We start from the raw sequence: 20,984 nt of genomic DNA on the forward strand, positions 1-20,984 counted from the left end.
GGAAAGAACTGTGTCAACTCTTGAAGTTACAATAGCATAAAACACCGTGGAAGGACACAGTGACAAATACATAGCTCTTCATCATCTGTTTTAGATCTTGGGCTTGCAATCTGCACTGCTCTGATGCTGCTGGCCTTTATCTGCTAAGAAAGGTCTCCACACAGGCACAGTGTGCTCCGGGCAGCTGACCCAGGCACCAGCAACCTCCTGGCAGATGTAAAAGGGATTCTTGGGTCAGGTTTTCTGGAGCATAAAAATAAATATTCAGCTTGTCTAAACTCAAGTCTCAATTCCAATTGAGTTGATGAAATTGTTGATCACTAGTTATTGATTAGGATTGGTATAATGATCTGCAAAATAACCAGTCCTCCTCCATCTCTATAGCTAAAAAAAAATTTTTTTTTTAAGACGGAGTCTTGCTCTGCCTCCCAGGCTGGAGTGCAGTGGCATGATTATAGCTGACTGCAGCAACCATCTTCCCAGGCTCAAGCGATCCTCCCACCTCAGCCTCCCAAGTAACTGGGACTACAGACACACGCCACCACACCTGGCTAATTTTTTATAGAGACGGGGTCTCGCTATGCGGCCCAGGCTGGTGTCAAACTCCTGGGCTCAGGTCATCCTTCTGCCTCGGCCTCCCACAGTGCTGGGATTACAGGTGTGAGCCACCACACCTGGCCATCTCAATAGTTTTTAATAGGTAAAGATAGTTATTTTTGTCAGTCTTGATAATCTACCAAATGATATTTTCTACAACCAAAACACTATAATTGTACGTTAGGATATTTGAATTTTTGTCTTGAAGATAATGATTAAAAAGAAAAAAGCTAAGTGGCTGGGGGTTTTCCTTAAATCAAAAGCCAGGATTTCTCCTGCGTGAGAGCGTCCCCTGTTCCTTCCTCACTGAGAAACACAAAATTGACAGGGCTGATATTTCAAAGCATACAAAACTGGTTCAGCCATACCCATAATCCTTCTGCTTGGCAAAACAAGATTAATCAGCTTTCCTCAAGAAAGGCAGCTAACTAAGGTTCCTGGGCCAAACAGAGTACTACATTTCAAAGGGTGGCACCCAATTTATTCAGCCTTAGGAGAAGGATGTGGAGGTTACACAGTGTGGAACAGATTTTTTAGAGAGTAAATGAGACAGCCTTTGGTTTAGGGCCCCTCTGCCTGCTCACTGCTTGTTAGCTATGCATCAGGAAAGAGAATTATTACACTTAGAAACACTTTATCTGTTTACTTGCTTTTAAAACCACGTAAGAATGTTCAGCTAAAGAAAAGCAAACTGCACCAAAGCTGTTGGCAGCTGAGATACTAGTCACTGGGAACTCCAAACAAACAATTCTGAGCCTCTATTCAAAGGTGTTTATTGTTTCCTTGACCCTTGAAACTTTCTGCAACCCTGCAGAGAAGGAAGGCTGACTCCCCTCCCTATCCCACTTGCTTCCAACCTCCCCTAAATCCTGACACTCTGAGCCCCTTTGGTATGGAAGACACCTCTGGGCCAGGCAAAGTGAAGAGTCGATTGTACAGGGAGGGCCATGGGACAATGCATGTGGGGAGTCGCATTGTGCAGCCGAGGAAGGGTCACTGGGAGGTGGACGGCAGGGAAGAGATCTGACAGCACCTCAATGCTGTGTACCACTATGTCAGCCTCAAAAAAGCATCTTCACCTGGATGCTGCCTGGCATCTACCTTTTTAGAGTTAGGTTAGAAAATATTCATTTGGCTGACTTCCTTTCTCAGTGTATGTCCAGCTGTTTCGTTATCACAGAGAGACAGCCTCATGAATGTCCTTGGTTGGGCACCCACGGAGCACCTGATGATGAAGGGGCTGGGCGTGCTACAGTCAGGCCTCCCTGACTGCATCAGCAACCCTAACCCCCTGAATTACCAGCAATACATCTCCCCATTGTACAAACTACAACACACATGTACTGTTCACCTATTAAACTAGGCAATGCAGAGTTCTCAAAGATGAATGAATACCAAGGGGGCTTAGCTCTTGAGATGTCAGACAGGAAAGCAGAGAAATAAATATGGGTGACTCTTGAACACTGTGGGTTTCAACTGTGCAGATCCACTTACACAGGAATTTTCTGCCACCTGTGCCACCTCTGAGACAGCAAAACCAACCCTTCCTCCTCCTCGGCCTATTCAATGTGAAGACAACGAGGTGAAGACCTTTGTGATGATCCACTGCCACTTATGAATAGTACATGTATTTTCTCTTCCTTATGATTTTTCTTTATTTTCTTTCCTTCCTTTCTCTCTCTCTCTCTCTCTTTTTGAGACATAGTCTCATTCCCATTGCCTAGTCTGGAGTGCAGGGATGTGATCTTGGCTCACTGCAGCCTCGACCTTCCAGTTTCAAGCAATCCTCCACCTCAGCCTCTTAAGTAGCTGCGACTACAGGTTCATGCCACAAAGCCTGGCTAATTTTTTTTTTTTTTTTTTTTTTTTGTATTTTTGGTAGAGACAGGGTTTTGTCATGTTGCCCCGGCTGATCTCAAACTCCTAGGGTCAAGTGATCCCCCCGCCTTGGCTTCCCAAAGTGTTGGGATTACAGGCGTGAGCCACCTAACTCGGCTTGATTTTCTTAGTAACATTTTCCTTTCCCTAGCTCACTGTATTGTAAGAATACAGTACACAATACATATAACATACAAAGTATGTGTTAATTGACTGCTTGTATTATTGGTAAGTTCTGGTCAATAGAAAGCTGTTAGTAGTTAAGATTTTGAGGAGTCAAATGTTATACTCAGCCCAAGGCACAGTGGCTCGCACCTGTAATCTCAGAACTTTGGGAGGCCGATGTGAGTGGATCACTTGAGCCCAGTGAGTCAAGGCTGCAGTGAGCTGTGATCGCACCACTGCACTCCGGCCTGGGTGATAGGGTGAGACCCTGTTTCAAAAAACGAAAACCGAAAAAAACAAAAAAAACCCTGTTATACATGAATTTTTAACTGTGCTAGGGCTCAGCACCCCCAGCCCCTGTGTTGTTCAAGGGTTAACCGTATATGAGGTGAACATCATAAGAGAAGGGGAGAACCACCATATGGGATCCCAGACAGACATATCTGGATGTGGGAAAAGAGGAAGAAGAATCAGGAAATATTTTACCATGTGATCGGAGAGTTTTTTCTTTAACTGACAATAATTGTATATATGTAGGGGGTACAATGCAATGCTTTGATACATGTATATGACGTGGATGATTACATCAAGATAATTAACATAGCCATCACATCACATATTTATCATTTTTTTGTGCTGAGAACATTTGAGATCCACTCTTTTAGCAATTTTGAAACATGTAATACGTTATTATTAACTATAGTCACCAGATTGAGTTTCACAATTCACAAAGCAGTCACATAGATTATTTCACTTAAGAGTTGCAAGGAATAGGAAGGAATCCCACTTTATGGCATGGAAAACTGAGCCGCGAGGTCACGTGATTTGTCCCGGGTATCTGAAAAAGCCACTGCTTCAAGTGGGTTGGGGTTTGAAAATAGCTGAGTCTTAACAAATAATGCAGAGGGCCTATGAAAGTCGCAGAACAGGAAAAGCCATGAGGATTGGAATCTGTAGATGTGGAAAAGCTATTTAGCCCTCAGTTTCCTCATCTATGAAAAGGGCCAACACCAGCTGGTCCACTGAATGGTTGCAAGGACGAAATGAAACACTGCAACAAAACCATAAACCACAGATGTTACACTCATGTGAAGTGTCACCATTACTTTTCACAAGCCAAGCAAAGGCCTTCTTATGGCAGATACATAAATTCCTGTTGAACAAAGAAATGAAGGAAGGAAGGAACCCATGAATTTAGCAAAGTCAACAGAGTCTCCCTGAACTTTGTTTTCATGGGCCTGGACTCTGGTACAGCCTGGCTCTATAGCATCTGGCTGGTTCTGAAGGACACGGTGACAGGTGAATGCTGTAAAATGGCCTTGCAGTTCCCCCAGGGGCACCAGCCTCCTACACGCCAGGCTTCCACGTAAACATCACTCAAACACTGGGGAGTGTCCGCAGATACAGGTCAGCAGCGGTGCCCTGACTGGGCTGCACTGCAGCAGGAACCACCCAGGAACCAGATGTGGTACAGGGCCAGCTCGGCTGTCTGGTTATACTGATCTGGAAACCCTTCCTCAAATCCCTGGGGCCTGAAATGTTTTTGAACTCAGATTCAGACTTTAAAACGGAAGTCCAGGGCATCCACCATACATTAGCCAATTTCCCCAGAAGGGCCTAGGACAAGATCCGTAGTCACATTCAAAAATACCTCTACAGAAAAGCAGAACTTTCACACTAAAAGAAACAAGCATAAACGATTAAAAGCCACATGTTTCAATTCAGGGGAGTTCTCCCCACCCATCAAATGATTTCAGATCAGGCCAAATCTAACTAGCAAACAAGTTACCAAAAAACATCTGGGTTTCACAGCTTTCTGGATGTTGAAATCGCAGATAAGAGGTTGCAGGCCTGACTCCAGGGCTGTTAAATCTCAAGGCATCTGCCATACACCCAGGGCTGGGATGGACCCAGAAAGCTGGCAGCACATGGCCGAGGTTCCCAGGGTGCCGACCAGGGCGCCTGTCCAAGCGCTGGACACAGCTTCTGGGTGTGTGTTTCATCCCTTACTTCAGCCAGAATGGAAAATTGTGTGAGTAAGGACGCGCTACTGCAAAGTCAGCAGCTTCCCCGCCCCTTTAACATACAGCAGATAGTGCTTTGAGGGAGAACAGGAATGAAATAAATAAATTAAATTAAATAAACAAGCCACTTTACCTATGACGTGGCCTGAAGAACAAGGTCAAAGTTGGATAAATATGATATTTAAGCAGATAGGGGAATTTAAAATGTTAAGAAAATGTTACAGAATTTCAGAGTTTCTTAAAGCAGGGCATAACAATTTTCAAGGTGCAGGGAAAAAATAACAAAGTTTGCAAAAATTCAATTATCTATAGCATATTTTCTCTTTTTATAAAGGTATAGATTACCAGGTCAACACGGATGCTAACATGAAGACAAGTGGAAAGCCACTTGGCATAGTTCAAAGAAACCTGGGGTTTTTCTCAGGAGACCTAGGTTCAAGATCTGGTCCTCACTGAACTATTTGGCCTTGGCTAAGTTACTTAGCACCCATCGGCTTCCCTGATTACATGTAAGATAAATGGGATAAAGTAGTATTTTACTTACCTTAGAGTTTGGTTGTGAGAATTATGTGAGAAACAGATCTGAAGGTGCTTTAAAAACTGTAAAATATTAGAGAGGAGATCATTTTATGTTGGGGTTATGTTCTAAGGACAGTGAATTAGATGAAAATAGAGTGTATTGAAATTACTGTTGAAAAATTCCCCAGATAGTCCACAGTGTGGAGCATACATGGTTTTGTGTAAACTGTATCATCTCTCAGCAAATCCCTCCAACACTGGAATAGATTTCTGTTTTGGGGGTTAAATACACACTGTGGTTGGCCTGCATTTAGAGACCATTTTGAACAAAAATAGAAAAATAAACAAAATTAAATAATATATATTGTTTTTCACTAAATATGTATATAATATATGTGATCCATGAATGCTGGAAGTTCATACACTCTGACTCCAACCTACAGTAATTAGGAGGCTTTGCCACCTATGACTGTGTGTTATTACCGTACACAATGAAGAAATGTTTTTGGTATTACTGAAAAGCTTCTCAGGATCCAGAAGTTCTCTCCTTGTCTCTTATAATAATTTAAAGGTAACACAGCTCTTTGTATAATTTTAGCATTTGATTTTTCATTCAAAAAGAATGTACTGGAGACACACTCCCTGCAAGGCACCGTGCAGAGCAGGGGAAAGAAGCAATCGAAAGAAAAAGACAACACAGCGCCCCTGCCCTCGAGGAACTCAGTAGCTGATGGTGGCAACAAAGGCCCTCACAGCTGACCACGATGCAAGACAGAGGAAAACCAGCAGTGATCAGAGGGGTATGTATCGTAATTCAGAAATGCAGAGGAAAGACCAAGTAACCCCGGACAGATGAGGGAAGACTTCACCCCAGGGACAGTCTATAGGCCGGGTCTTAAGGCATGAACAGTATTTCAATATGGAAAATGGAGGGGCTCACGACTGATAAAGCATGACCACAGAGTCCTGGAAACTCTTGGCACACAGTAAGCAGAGGGGTGTGGTAAGACCACAACTCTAACATTTATGAGATACCTACTAGGCATTAGGAATGAGGATAAGTCAACCCAGCTGTAACCATCAAGACAACACTAAGGTGACACTTACTACTAAGTCCTAGCATCTCGATTCTAGACAACGCTGTGTTGGAGCTCTCAAGCCTGCCCTGCAGACCCCGTCTCCACCCTCTCTCCCCTGCGCGGGCTGCATCAACAGGCCTCCCCTTGGGTAGGAGCAGCGGAGGAGAAGGAGGGAGCGGAGTGAGGTCAGGGTTGCTTCTTGGGGTAGGGTTGCTGTCACAGCTCCTGTCTGGCGGCTCTGTCCACCCAGCCCTCTCTGAACCCAGGTCTGGTAACTGCCCCTCTGCCCCTTCAGGCCTAGAGTGGGACTGTGCCTGCTGTACCAGTCCTGGCCACTACCCCAGCCCTTGTGGTCTCCCTATACCTTGCACCAACCTTCACAACACTGACTTTGTCACAATCCCCTTAAATTGGCCATTGAGAGCACCACTGCTTCCTGCCAGGACTCTCTACGATCGCCTTGCAGCCAGCTCTCCTTGTTACAGCTGAGGAAACTGAGGCCAGGAAAGAATAAGCAATTATCCAAGTTCACACAGTCATTTCACTGAACGGCAGAATCAAGACTGCAACCCAGATGTGTCTGTCTCCAAAGCCTACGCACTCCAACTCTGGGAAAGTAATTTGGTGGTAGATTACAGAGGATCACGAAAGAATGCACGTAATCTTTTGTGCTAATTCTCAAGAGTTCATTATTCATCTGCACGTGTGCAGCCTGAGCCTGCTTGTCTCTTTAAACAGTCCTGCAAATGAGATGCTCCAATCAGGCGTTCATGGCAGCAAACGGTGCCAAACATACAAAAGCAATCCTTAAAAAAAAAACAAAAACTCAGAGATATTCCAAGACTCCAGTCCAGATCCTTCCTAGATCCCGGGTCCTGCATCTGCTGTTTCTCTTCTTAGATTCTTAGCTAATTGGGAGAGAATGCATGTTATTGGCGATCAGAAGGCATATGTCATGAAATTTCTTTAGCAAACATATGCCCCTCATCATTTTTCTAAACAGCTCTAAATTTTTTTCCAGCTCTCCATTCCTAAAAGAGCTTAGACACTTGTCACCCTTCTTGGCTTGTCAGAGCAGCCCGTGTTGCTGTGCTTGGGTGTGAAGGGCAGCTCTGAATCCAAGGCCTGTCTCCTCGTACTCGGCACTACCCTTCTTGAGAGTGGTCTTGTACTGGCTCTTGCTTGGGGGAAGGAGCACACTTTCCATTAGAGATTCTGGAGACTGGCCCGGCACAGTGGCTCATGCCTATAATCCCAGCATTTTGGGAGGCTGAGGCGGGCAAATCACCTGAGGTCGGGAGTTCAAAACCAGCCTGACCAACATGGAGAAACCTCATCTCTACTAAAAATACAAAATTAGCTGGGTGTGGTGTAGCATGCCTGTAATCCCAGCTACTTGGGAGACTGAGGTAGGAGAATCGCTTGAACCTGGGAGGCAGAGGTTATGGTGAGCCGAGATTATGCCATTGCACTCCAGCCTGGGCAACAAGAACATCTCAAAAAAAAAAAAAAAAAAGACAGAAAAAGATTCTGGAGATTGGATACCGAAACTTTACACAGGAGGCTGAGCAGGGCTGCTTGTAATGCACGTGGGTGTGATCTGGTGACACATCTTCAGGCGTTCTGACAGCCTCAAATGTGCAGGTAATTATCCCACTTCCTGCCCAAGGCTTTGAACCTTTTAGTTAAACATTCAGTTTAGGATTCTATAACTTCATGAAAATATTGTTTTCAAAAAAACATTCTGAAACTGAAGTAAGCCACTCCCAAAAAGACAAACATTGTGTGATTCCACTTACATGAGATATCGAAAGTAGTCAAATGCACAGAGACAAGCAAGTCGAATGCTGCACCAGGAGCTGGCGGGGGAGAGTGGGGAATTATGTAATGGGGACAGATTTCAGTTTGGGAAGATGAAAAGTTCTACAGATGGATGGCAGTGATGGCTGCACAACAATGTGAATGGACTTACTGCCATGAACTGCACACTTAAAAATGTGTAAGATGCTAAATTTTATATGTATTTTACCATGATTAAATTTTTTTTGAAAAAAAAAAAAAGGGTTCTAGGGCTGGGTGTAGTGGCTCATGCCTGTAATCCCAACACTTTGGGAAGTTGAGGCAGGAGGATCACTTGAGCCCAGGAGTTCAAAACCAGCTTGAGGAACAAATAGACCCCATTTCCACAAAAAAATAAAAAAATTAGCTGGGCATGGTGGCATGTGCCTATAGTCCCAGCTACTTAGGGGGCTGAGGCTAGAGGATTGCTTGGGCTAGGGAGGTCGACGCTGCAGTGAGCCCAGCTCATGTCACTGCACTCCAGCCTGGGCAACAGACTGAGCCCTACCTTGAAAGATTAAAAAAAGAAGAAGAAGAAAAGAAAGAGAATAAGTAAATAGAATATGGCTGCTGATGAAACACTGAAAGAACGACAACTGTTAACAGAAAGACAGAAGAGTTTCACGAACACTAAGTCACAGCGGTTGGTGTGGGCTGCTAACAGAGAAAAGTTAAAATGTCCTAAGTAGGCACAACTCAAAGTATCATTTAATATTTCCACTCTGAACTCTTTTGTTCAACAAGCTAGCACTGAGGGCCCACTGAGTCACATGAGCCAGAATGACATCCTCCAGGTCCTCCTGGTCTGGATGGTTAAGTGGAGTTGGCTATGCCCTGAGACACGTGGCCTGGGGCCTAGGGGGCACCCAGTGAGCTGCGCCTACATCCACCTGCCCTGAGGTTTCCCGTGGCATGGGAGCAGGGTTCTGAAGGGCAAGGGAGTGGCTCCGTGAAGAAGGGGTAGGAAGGGACACTGCAGGGAAGGCAAGGGCGCTCAGCACGTGGAATCCTGTACACAACAGCCTGGCACCTTCAGAAGCTACCAGAAGTCCAGGGTGGCTATATCCAGGGCCCTGGGAGGAAAAGGTCAGGGAAGCAGGTGGCAAGTGGTTCCCAGAATTGGCCCTGAACCCCAAGAGTCATGGGGAACTTCCGGAGGATGCTGGGCAATTCAGAGATAAATGAGGTTTCCATTTTTAAAAGTGCTGAAGAAGTGGGATTTGAAGAAAAACAGGTGAAGACAAGGAAATCTGTTCAGGGACTCCTCCAATAATCCAAGGGAAGACCTTCGGTTCTGCACTTGTAAACCATGTGTGGCCTCTCCTACAGGCAAGGACAGACCAGAACCATCTCCTAAGTCCCTTTCCGGTCTATAGCTGTCCCATCTTCTTTCCCATCATTCACTCATCGAGCATAACTGAGTACTTAGTATACAGTGGACAGTGGAGCCAGAATGCTTGGCTTCAAACCCCAGCTCTGAAACACATTGGCCAGGCAATCTTGAGCAAGTTACTCGAAGTTTTGGGCCTCTGTTTCCTTGTCGGTCAAAATGGAGACAATAATAGGACCCACTTCAAAAGCGTGTTGTGAGAATTAAACAAAAGAATACATTAAAAATGCTCAGCCCAACACCTGATGCTTGGTGAGCACTCTTTAAAGCTAGCATTTCTCTCCCCTCCTCTCCTGCATCTAAACACACACACATACACACGCATGAATGAGACATGGACCCCACCTTCTAACAGCACAAGCTCTGGCTGGGAAATAACTCCATGGCGTAAGATATAATTAAGTACAAGATGCAATCTGAACACGTATTTTTATATAATTAAATTATATCAACTCAATAAAAGGCCATTTTCAAGGAAGGCAAAGAAATGACACACCAAGCCAGATTTCAGTCTTTGGGAGCAGTGGAGTGTGGGCAATCCTGCTTAATTACTTTCTAAAGGACTAATTCGGTGAAGCCGAGCTAACAGATCATTATCTTTATTATAGCTCCATACAGTCCCCTGGGAGCGGCTGCCACATTTTGCATACAGGATTGGTAAGCATAAGCGACTCAATAGTAGATAAAGCATCATCACTAAGTTCTATTCCTGAGGATTTTCAACTGTTTGTGATGAAGACAGCTGGGGCTAAAGTGCACAGTAATGCTGCAGTATAAGAGAGTCCTAATTCCATTCAATCGTTTCTCAACTGGAACATATTTTTCTAAGAATGGTAAAATTCATGTTACATAACTTTTTGGGGGGCGATTTAAATCAAATCCTTTTTACTGTTAAAAATGCTGGAGTTGCCAAAAACCACTTCATTGTGTCAATTACTTTGGCTGAAAATAATTTGTTTTAAGCCAGTGAAACCACCAAATGCTTTTTGCAAACGTCTCTACTTATTGATTCCAGTGAAGCGGTGTCTAGCGAGGCATTCAGCAGCAACTGGGGTGGCAAGTTTTGACTCTGTACTAAGCCAGTCTCCTGGGCCTGCATTCATATGTTTCTGGGTTCTACCAATAAGGTCCCTCGTCTGGAAAGCCTTCTCTTCTGAATGTCTAAGTCTACCAGTTCTTTGCTGAAGGGTAGAGTTCAATGTCACATGTGTGCATGTGTGTATAATGCACGTAGATACGCAGGTATACATACAGTTATATGCACATGTGGTATACACTATACACATTGATACACGTTGTTTCAAGCACACAGGGAAGTGGTGGGCGTGCTCTATTTGGCGTGCACCTGTCACATGTGTGGCATGGTGCCTAGTGGCGCCTGGTGCGTGTGTTTGAGGAGGTGCTATAAGATAAATAAGATGGACCCTGAATCTATTCAACCAACTTTCACCAGGAAACTCACCACGCGCCAGGCACTGCTGAGGTACAAAAGACACAGAGACGATCCCAGGAAAGTCTGCCCAGAGGAGCTTATATCTAACGAGAGACTGAAAATAAACCTCCGTGACAGGCCTCTGGGATAATCGTGATGACAGAGGTTTATACTAAATACCATGTAGCCACCAAGGAAGGAAGGGCATCTGGGGGCACTCAGGGATGAAGATAAGTGGGGCCCTGGGTGCTAAAGTGGGAGGGAGGGCTGCTGTCAGCTTTTAAACAGGAGACCGTTTTGCCTGGATCTGTCTTGCAGGAGGCACATTCAAAATGTCTAATTTCCCCTGGGTGAGCTCATCGGTGCCCATGGATCCCATTACTATCTGGATGCTGACGGCTCACAAATGTTATGTTCAGCCCAGCCGTCTCCCGGGCTCCAGACCTTCACGGACAGCCTGCTCAGCACCTCAGCTTGTGTCCCATATGTCCTCCCACCCCACAAGCCCAAACCACCTCCCCAGTGGCCTGGACTGCCATCTCTGCACAGGCCCCCTGGCCTGTCCTGCCATCTCCAGTTGCAGGCACCAGAGACCTGGGCGTCAGCCTTGATTCCGCCCTCTCCCCGCTCTTAATGTAAATACAGGATGTTACCCACTAAGTATCTCCTGCGTCTTGCTCCCAACCCCCCGCCCAGGGTGAATCACCATTGCCTCTCCCTGGGTTACTGCCATGGCCCCCCACCTCTACCCTCCTACCTCCACCCTGGACTGCCCTTCCCACCTGCCCTCCCCCAGGAAGCAGAGTGATCTTTTAAAACAAAAAATGTGAACAAGTCGCTCCCTTGCCTCAAAATTCTCCCCTGTATTCCCACTGCTCCTAGGAACAAGACCAAACTCCTTACCATGTCCCCAAAACGATGCTCCCAGTTCCACTGCAAGCCACGCTACTCCTTTCCCTTTCACCACAGGCAACCTTCTTTCAGTTCTCAAAAGGTTCTTTCCCACCCAGGGCTTCCTAGACGCTTCCCTGGCCTGAATGGCTCTCCCCACTCCCACCTACCCGCCTGCAGTGAGCAGACTAGAAAGACGCTCTCACGGACGCCTCTCTTAGGAAGCCCGCCCTGATACATGCCCCCCAATGCTGCAGTACCCTACCGTTGTTCCTTAGACTTCTTAGAACAACCTATCACTGTTGTCATGAAGTGAGTGTGAAAATAACACTGGATGTTTAGCTCCTGAGAAACAAATTAGGCTTCCTAAGGCCAAGGACCATGTCATCCTCGCATTTCGCTGGAACCCCTAAGACAGTGTAATAATGAACACTGTGAGTACTTGAGTGCTTGTTTAAAGGAATGGATTGAAGATGAGTTAGGAAGACTGCTTTGGGTCTGCTGCTAAAACCAAACCGAACCCTAGCCTAGATGAGAACTGATGAGAGCCCGAGCCAGGGTGGAAGGGATGGATGATGAGGCATTTGGGGTGCAGAATCCACTGAGCCAACTGAGATATGGGGCAGGGGGTAGAAGAGTCTAAAATGATTACTAGAAGAACCTTTTTTTTTTTTTTGAGACGGAGTCTTGCTCTGTCGCCCCAGGCTGGAGTGCAGTGGCACAATCTCGGCTCACTGCAAGCTCCGCCTCCCGGGTTCACACCATTCTCCTGCCTCAGCCTCCTGAGTAACCGGGACTACAGGCGCCCGCCACCATGCCCAGCTAATTTTTGGTATTTTTAGTAGAGACGGGGTTTCACCGTGTTAGCCAGGATGGTCTCGATCTCCTAACCTCATGATCCGCCCGCCTCGACCTCCCAAAGTGCTGGGATTACAGGATGAGCCACCGCGCCCGGCCGATTACTGGGAGAATCTAATGTTTACAGGGGAGACTACATTTTTTACATGTTTAAGTGTCCTATGCACACTGTAGGTATTCACTGGAAATCAGCCCAATTTGCCAAACGGACTTAAGTCTCTCCACGAATATTCGCCTAACCATTTCTATCCTTGTTATCTTTAACTGTGGGCTGCCCATTGTCCTTCAAAGGTTATTTGTGGGAAGAATCTGCAGTCCAGGACGGTGGGTCTCCCCTGCAGGGGCTTTGCAGAGTGAAGGGTACCACCAGTCCTGGACCACACCATGATAAATGCATGGATCTGGCCGCTGGCCTCAGGGGGCCGGTCACCTCTGCTTCCCCTCCCTCTGACAGCAGGGCCTCGGCAGGTGGGAAGGTCTCCTGTAAGACTCCCTTCCTTGGGCAGGCCCTGGGCTTGGAGTAAGTGCCCTCAGGCATCACCCAAGTCTGTAGGTCAAATCTGCCCCTACACTGTGGGGATGGTTTATTAAAGATAGACAGTTTAAATATTTTCCAGAAAGCTGGCAGAATAAATAAATGACTGCATTTTAACACACAACTGAGAGTACTCTGCAAAAAATGGTTTTCCCCGCCAACAGTATTTGCCAGTAAAGGTAGAACCTTAGAGTAAACAAAAATGGAAATGTATCTAACTAAACTGAATCTTAAAAATTAGCTGGGTGCAGGGGCTCATGCCTCATCTCAGCATTTTGAGAAGCCAAGGCAGGAGGATCTCTTGAGGGGAGTTCAAGACCAGCCTGAGCAACAAAGGAAGACTGTGTCTCTAAAAAATTTTTTTTAAATTTAGCCAGGTGTGGTGGCGCATGCCTGTAGTCCCAGCTACTCGGGAGGCTGAGGTGTGAGGATTGCTAGAGTCCAATGGGTCGAGGCCAGTGAGCCATGATCACGCCACTGCACTCCAACCTGGGCAACAGAGTGAGACCCTGACTCTAAATAAAAAATAAATAATTAATTAAACTTTAAAAAAAAGTCCTTTAAAGAAAGAAAAACTCTTCTGAAGAGGTATTTCTTAAAAAGTAAACCAAAGAGAGTATGTACTTGCTCCTGCTGACACCTAAGCACAAGCCCAGTCCTGGGCCGAATTAAAATGAATGTGCAGCCTTCAGCAGAAATGAAATCTATGTACCAAACGTCTAGTGAGAAAAACATGAAGCTGGGGGTGACGGGTGGTTCAATAATAATTATATAGCTTTTAGAGTTTACACCACACTTTTTGTTTGTAATTAGTAATGTTTCTGAAGGTGTTTAAAAATTTTGCTAATACTAGAAACCCTCTATTAATGAGCTAGATAAAATTTTAAGGATGAATAGTTGTTCCTGAAATTTTTGTAAGGAGTACAAAATGCCACTGATTTTAAGACCTTGGAGAGACTGCCTTACTAGAGAGAGCAATGCTTTCATGTTCCGTTTTCAATGTTATCCATGATTAAGGTTTTCACGCTACTAGTTTTATAGCATGAACAAGCTGTAACACTAGAAACAAAGATGTTATTTCTCCTCTCTTATCCAACCTCCACTCAACTAAAATGTTTTTTAAGAGAATATGTGAAAAGGTTTACACTATCTCAGAAATGGACAATAACCAATTAATGGTTACTTTTTAAGCACAGTTTTATGATTTTTTTTCCACCAAAATGCGTGGGTTTGTTTATAATGTGATAAATGGTTGTGGTTTGGCTATAAGTTCCTTGCTGGCTGGAGCACCAAGTATACTAATTAGAAATTCTCGCTTAGCGTGGGTGCTTTTGCTTTGCACTTTTCCATGAAAGCGTTTTCCTCCGATTTTGCTATCACAGAATGCCTCAGTCAGTCTTCTGTCACTGCATGAGAATGCAAAAGAGGCCTGAAAATACTTCAGAGCGTTGAGTTTGGATAATTTCCTCACAGGTGTTCCTTTTAAATCCAACTACTTGTTTATAACCATCGAGGTGTCAACTTGAAAATTCTGCCGTAATCATAGTTAAGAGAATGTCATCAGTATTAGAGATGTCAAAAGATGTTTAAGATTATTAAATAAATTATTGTTAATTTCCAAAATATAAATGTTTAGAAATTAAAACAACATTCCATTGCAAAACTAGAAAAAATAAACTTCAGTCGCTCAAAAGATTATTATAGTGATTTCAAAATATGACTCGACCTGCCATAGTTACTAACAAGTAGCACCTGCAGGAGAAGAAGCCAGGCCAGATCTGGGACATGGCAGATACTCTCCAGACAGGCCTTAGAGGGCATCTGATAATTCTCTCATGACATCTTCCAAGGCAAGAAGGAAAAAGGCTATTAACCACAGTCACAACCCTGTAAGGCAACGGTCAATTTCGATGTTACTATAATGCTGAAATATCTTAATAAGTGCTTGGATTATTTATAGCATTACAACACAGATTATAATGGTGCTATAATCTGATAGGGCTCTGCCTGTTTGAGGAAACTTACCCTCAAAAAAAAAAAGGTAATTAAATTTAAGAAAAGATTTAGCCATAGTACATGTAAAGTTAGACAAGAATCTTACTTGAAAATCAGTAAAAGGTAATAATGTGATGTGACAAGAAACGGAGTCTATATGACCTCAGGCTGCATTATTAGAAGTATAGGCCAGGTACAGTGGCTCATGCCTATAATCCTAGCACTTTGGGAGGATGAGAAGGGTAGATCACCTGAGGTCATGAGTTCTAGACCAGCCTGGCCAACATGGTGAAACCCCATTTCTACTAAAAAATACAAAAATTAGCCAGGCCTGGTGGCACACGCCTGTAATTCCAGCTACTCTGGAGGCTGAGGCAGGAGAACTGCTTGAACCCAGGGGGCGGAGGTTTTAGTGAGGCAAGATCACACCACTGCACTCCAGCCTGGGCGACAGAGTGAAACTCTGTCTCAAAAAAAAAAAAAAAAAAAAAAAAGAAGTATAGACTTTGGAATAAGGGAGGTGGCATATCCTATTCTAATCTTTGTGTAGAAAACATGCCTGGAATACCACATTCAGTTGTAGCAAGTTAAGAAAGGAATATAGACAAAAGGAAACAGGTGTAGATGAAGCAACCAGGATGATTAAGGGTCTAAAATTACGTCTTAAGAGCTAGAAGATGTGAGAAAGAACTATAATGATTATCTTGAAACATGTGATTACCTAATATGTGGACAAGATATTAAACCTATTCTCTATGGACCCAAGGGACAGAACTTCAGCTGAGTTTTCACTGCTTGTAGGAACTGACAGTCTGAACTGTCTGGAGAAAAAATGGATTGCCTGGAGAGGTAGTTACTTTCTAGTCTCTTGAAAATGCTCATGCACGGGTTGAACAGCCTTTCTAGCTTTGAACAGCCTTTCCAGCTTCCCCCACAGGGCAGAGATTTCAAGCTGGAGGGCTGGAGGAAGGGCCAAAGCACCACCCTCTCCCCTCTCCCTGTCAGCTATGCCAGCTCTGTATCTATCTGCTTTACCATTGGGTTCCTGGGTAACCTTTACTTTGAAGAAACAGCTCAAAGGCTTAAGAAAGTAAACCATGAGATGAGATTACCTGCCAGGTCCGTTCAGGCACTGAGATTCTTATAACCTATGGCAACCACGTGCAGTTGTGCACTGACTCGTTTTGGTGAGCTGTGATTGATCAAAGGATCCAAAGGACTCATGGAAATGCATGAGCAACATTTTGTGACTTGCTCCCACTTCTTTCCCTCTTTCATCCGTTTCCTTAACTACTTATTCTTTTATCAGAAAGGTATAATAAAACGAGCTTGATATTTAGGTTTCAAAAAGTTAAGACTGGTTCCTAAAAATGTTAAGCCCAGAGTTACCATATGACCTAGCAATTCCGCTCCTAGATATCTGCCCAAGAGAAATGAAAACACAGGTCCACACAAAAATGTGCACGTGAGTGCCCATAGTAGCATTATTGATAAGAGTCAAAAAGTGGAAATAACCCAAATAACCCATCAACAAGTAAACAAACAGTGTGGTATCTCTCCACAATGGAACATAATTTGGCCATAAAAAGGAATGGCATGCTGACACAAGCTACAACATGGATGAACCTTAAAACATATGCTAAGTGAAAGAAGCCAGGAACAAAAGACCAAACATTCTATAATTCCATTTAAATAAAATGCCCAGAATCTATAAAGACAGAAAATAGATTAATGGTTGCCAGGGGTGAGGGTGATGGGGGAACATGGAGTGACTGCTACTAGGTACTAGGGTTTCTTCTGGAGTGATGAAAAGGTTCTAAAATCAGAGAGTGGTAACAACTGCACAATTCTGTGAATATACTACACACACTTAATGGTACACTTTAAAAACACATTTTTATGATATGTAAATATTTCAATAAAGCTATTACTAACACACACACACATACACACACAAAGATTCAGACTGGTATCCAAGCCCTTATTAGTTCTGCGGCCTGATAAAGTTGCCAAATCTCTTTGAGCCTCCGTTTCCTCAGGCCGAAAGGAAGGATGGTAACACCACCTACTTTAAAATGAGGCCTCAAAGAAAATATGGAGTTATTTCCCAAATCATAAATTGTCTTATAAAGGATAGCTACTGTTCACTTTTCAAAACACTTCAGGTTTTTTGGTTTTTTTTTTTCAGCATTAAAAGAAGTTTGTGAGCTGGGCATGGTAGCATGCACCTGTAGTCCCAGCTACTCGAGAGACTGAGGTAGGATTGCCTGAGCCCCAGGAGTTTGAGGCTGCAGTGAGCTGTGATCATGCCACTGCACTCCAACCTGGGTCACAGAGTGAGGTCTGGCTCAAAGAGAAAAAAAAAAAAAAAAGCTTGTGATTTCTAGCTCACTTTACAGATTTCAAATACTCTGAAGAAAACAATGCACACATTTTCTGCTTAAATGAGAAAGACAGTTCCTGAAAGATGAGGATAAGCCTTTTCAGGAGGCTAGATATTGCCTAACTTCACATTTAATGTCCACTACAAATTATGAGGAGAGACACCAAGAAAAAAGTATAAGAGAAGACAGAAATTTCATTCATTAGAACAAACTTTTCTCTTTCTCCCTTCTCATTTATACATTATCTTCTCTCTCTCTCTCTCTCTGAGACAGGGTCTCACTTTGTCACCGAGGCTGTAGTACAGTGGCACAATCATAGCTCACTGCAGCTTCAAACTCCTGAGCTCAAGCAATCCTCCCATCTCAGGCTCCTGAATAGCTAGGATTACAGGTTCAAGCCACCATGCCCAAACAACTTTTAAAAATTTTTTGTAGAGGGGGGTCTTGCTATGTTGCCCAGGCTGCTCTCAAACTCCTGGCTGCAAGTAATCCTCCCGCCTCAACTTCCCATGTCTTAACCTTGTCTTTATTTGGCCAGAAGGAAGTTAACTATGACAGTCATCCAAATAATATGTATGAATTATATTTCCTAAAGCTATAACCATGACTTTTTAGTTTCTGTCACTATTAACAGCATGACGCATACTCAACATATGAAAACGTATGAGTTCATGTATTATGCTGCTGTCTTGCCATTGTAATGTAAGTCTCTCATTTAAAAAGAAAAAATTGTTTGCCAACGTAGCTAATGAAATATCCGAATGTTTAGTTCAGTTCCTAGTGAAATGGCATTTCTGTGATCCACTGCTTTAATTGAATCATCATAGTAATTAACTGACTTGTATTTATTTATATCTTCACTTAATGAAAGCCTCTTAAAATGTTTCACATCAAAACATCTGTTGCCTAAGATATCAGCAGTTAACATTGACTTCTGCCCCACAGGCCACTCCTGCTTTAAACTTTATTCATTAGACAACCTAAAAAAAATAACAAATACAGAGCTGAGAACTTTTTGAGAAAAGTAATTCAATAGTTATAAAGTGATCTTATTGTTTGATTCTAGTTAAGGTGGTTTTTCTTTAAACTGTTACCTCTACAAAATATAAGAGCTGGTTTTTACTTTCTTCTGGATATCACCACCAGTAAAATACCATGCCAATATCTCTAGGCTGGCAATTAAAAGGAAAATGCAGAAAACGAAAACATTCATGAATAGACGTGTAGGTCAACTTCATGACTGAACTGCTATTTAGGAACAGCATGACCAGGCCCCCAAACAACTGCTCTAATACAAATATCTAGTCTCATTTTCATATCGCAAATCAAGCTGTCAATAATATGCCCACAGATTAAATTTGTAAGACCTGATACCTCAAAGTCATTTAATACAAATTTCAGCCACATATCTTTCCAACTAGCATAGGGAGAATTCTACCATAAGCATATAGGAGGTTGTACCTACTTTTTAGATCAAAAATAATAATTCGAATATGATTGATTATAAGTCAATTAAGGAACCTATTCAAAATGTTAATTGAGGAATCTATTTAACCTACTGGAGAGAAAAACCGTTCCCGTGACTCTATACTATAAAGTATTCCAGGGACCACCAGCGTACCAAATACATTCTACCTGCCCTCAACACCTTCTGAGGCTCAAAAACACAGGTGTTCTGCTCTTGGAAACTGGCGTTAAATTCAGAGAGAGAGTAGAAACTTTCTTTAATTTCACTGAAGAGGGAATTACTAAGTTCACGAAGGCCCACAAATGGTTGAGATGTAAAGTATAAGCTGCAAAAGCTATCAGAGTATACATTCTACCATGAACAAGATGATAAATTTCACCAGAGATAAAAATACCACTACAGAGGATGAATCAACACACTCACTACTCTTTACTGCTACAGTGACAAACAGGTGTCGAATAACAAGAAAACTTCCCCTAAATCACAATACAATAGCAAAATAAATTGCTCCAGTTGTCAAAGGGTCTAGAATTCAAAATTATTCCCACTGCACTTAAGCAAATTCTATCAAATACACATTTTTTTCCTATTAAACTTTTGGGGCTCTTTGATGGAGCAATAAATCCAATATGTAAAAAAAAAAAGTGTGGTTAACTTTTGTGCGTGAATTATCACACATCATGTTCTGATAAAATATTCAGTGTGCGGTGAAAATCTTTTTCAACCCTGCCAATGAGACTGAAATCTTTCAAGCATGTAGGATTTCATATTTTTAAAAAGATGCCATATTGGTGGATATGAACGTTTCCTTCCTGTAAAATTGCAAAAAGAAAAAAGAATCCATTATCCCATAAAAGAAGAAGCAACTGAGGCCAGGTCCACTTTGGCTTTCCATTGAAAAAGCTCTAGATTGTATTAAAATGTGATGATTTCATTAAAGTAGACCTGAATGGGTTCTGGGGGTCCAAACACTGCGCGCATTCTCGCAGGAGGGTTTTGTTATTAAGGGATTTGTTTCCCGAGTTCTTCATCCAGTCATTTCCAAACAGATGTGAGTTGGGAAGCAAAAAAGCAACACGTTCTCCGGAACGCGGAGGCTGCCCGGGCCTCCCCGCCGCCCTGTGCCCCACGCGCCTCCGCCCGGGCGCGCTCCGCGGGTGTTGGAGCCGGCGGGGTCCGCGCGCCAGTGCCGGGAGCCGGGGCGGCGGCGGGGAGCCCGGGGCGGCCCGGAGCGAGGCGCGGCCCCGCGGCTCCAGCACAATGCGCCGGCGGCGGGAACGGGGACCGCGCGCCCCTCCGCAACAACTTTGCGCGGCCTCGCCCGCGGCCGCCGGGCCTCGGCCCCTCGGCTTGGTCCCTGCCGTCGCCGTCGCCGCCGCCCGCCACCAGCCGCCCGCCGCCCCGGCGCCGCGCGGCCGCCCCTCACCGTTGCAGAACTGGAGCAGCGAGGACGTGTCGTACAGGCTGCTGTAGCTGGAGAAGCCGTCCTCCATGCTGAGGCCGCCGGGCCGCGCCCGCTCCCGTCACCACACATGACTGCCCGACCCGACCGGGTTGGTGGGGCCGGCCTGTGTGGTGTGTGCCGTTACCATGGCAAGCCGGCCGCCGCCGCCCCCCCGCACCAGGCCCGTCCGCCCGGAGGGGCCTCGGCGCCCGGGGGCCGGCCGGGCCGAGCCTCCCCGCGCCTGCGGCCTCTTTCCCCGCGGGGAGCGCGGCCCTGGCGGCCTGGGAGCTGCAGGGGCGCCTCTGCCGCCCGCTGTCCCCTTGGCCAGGCCCCGCCTCCGCGCACGGGGGCCCAGGGGCTGCGGGGCGCGGCGGGCGGCCCTTGAGGGGGCGCGGGGACAAAGACGAAGGCCGGGAGAGAGCGGGGGCCCGGGGTAACCTCTGCCGCTGACGCCCAAGCCCACCCGCCCCCGACGCGCTGTTCCCG

The 20,984-nt window shown here is 44.8% G+C and overlaps 1 protein-coding gene across 2 annotated transcripts in view; it reads right to left on the reverse strand.

Annotated features, from left to right (window-relative positions):
- Window positions 1-20,576, reverse strand: part of EML1 (EMAP like 1) — a 163,912-nt gene extending 143,336 nt beyond the window's left edge. For both annotated transcript variants that reach the window (XM_032179899.2, XM_032179898.2), the window contains exon 1: window positions 20,481-20,576. In XM_032179899.2, coding sequence (XP_032035790.1) covers window positions 20,481-20,547 — 67 coding nt within the window. In that variant the 5' untranslated portion in view covers window positions 20,548-20,576. The remainder of the gene's footprint in view (window positions 1-20,480) is intronic.
- Between the last annotated feature and the right edge of the window lie 408 nt (window positions 20,577-20,984).

The sequence above is a fragment of the Hylobates moloch genome, unplaced genomic scaffold (assembly GCF_009828535.3).
Source record: "Hylobates moloch isolate HMO894 unplaced genomic scaffold, HMol_V3 SCAFFOLD_16, whole genome shotgun sequence".
Lineage (NCBI taxonomy): Eukaryota > Metazoa > Chordata > Mammalia > Primates > Hylobatidae > Hylobates > Hylobates moloch.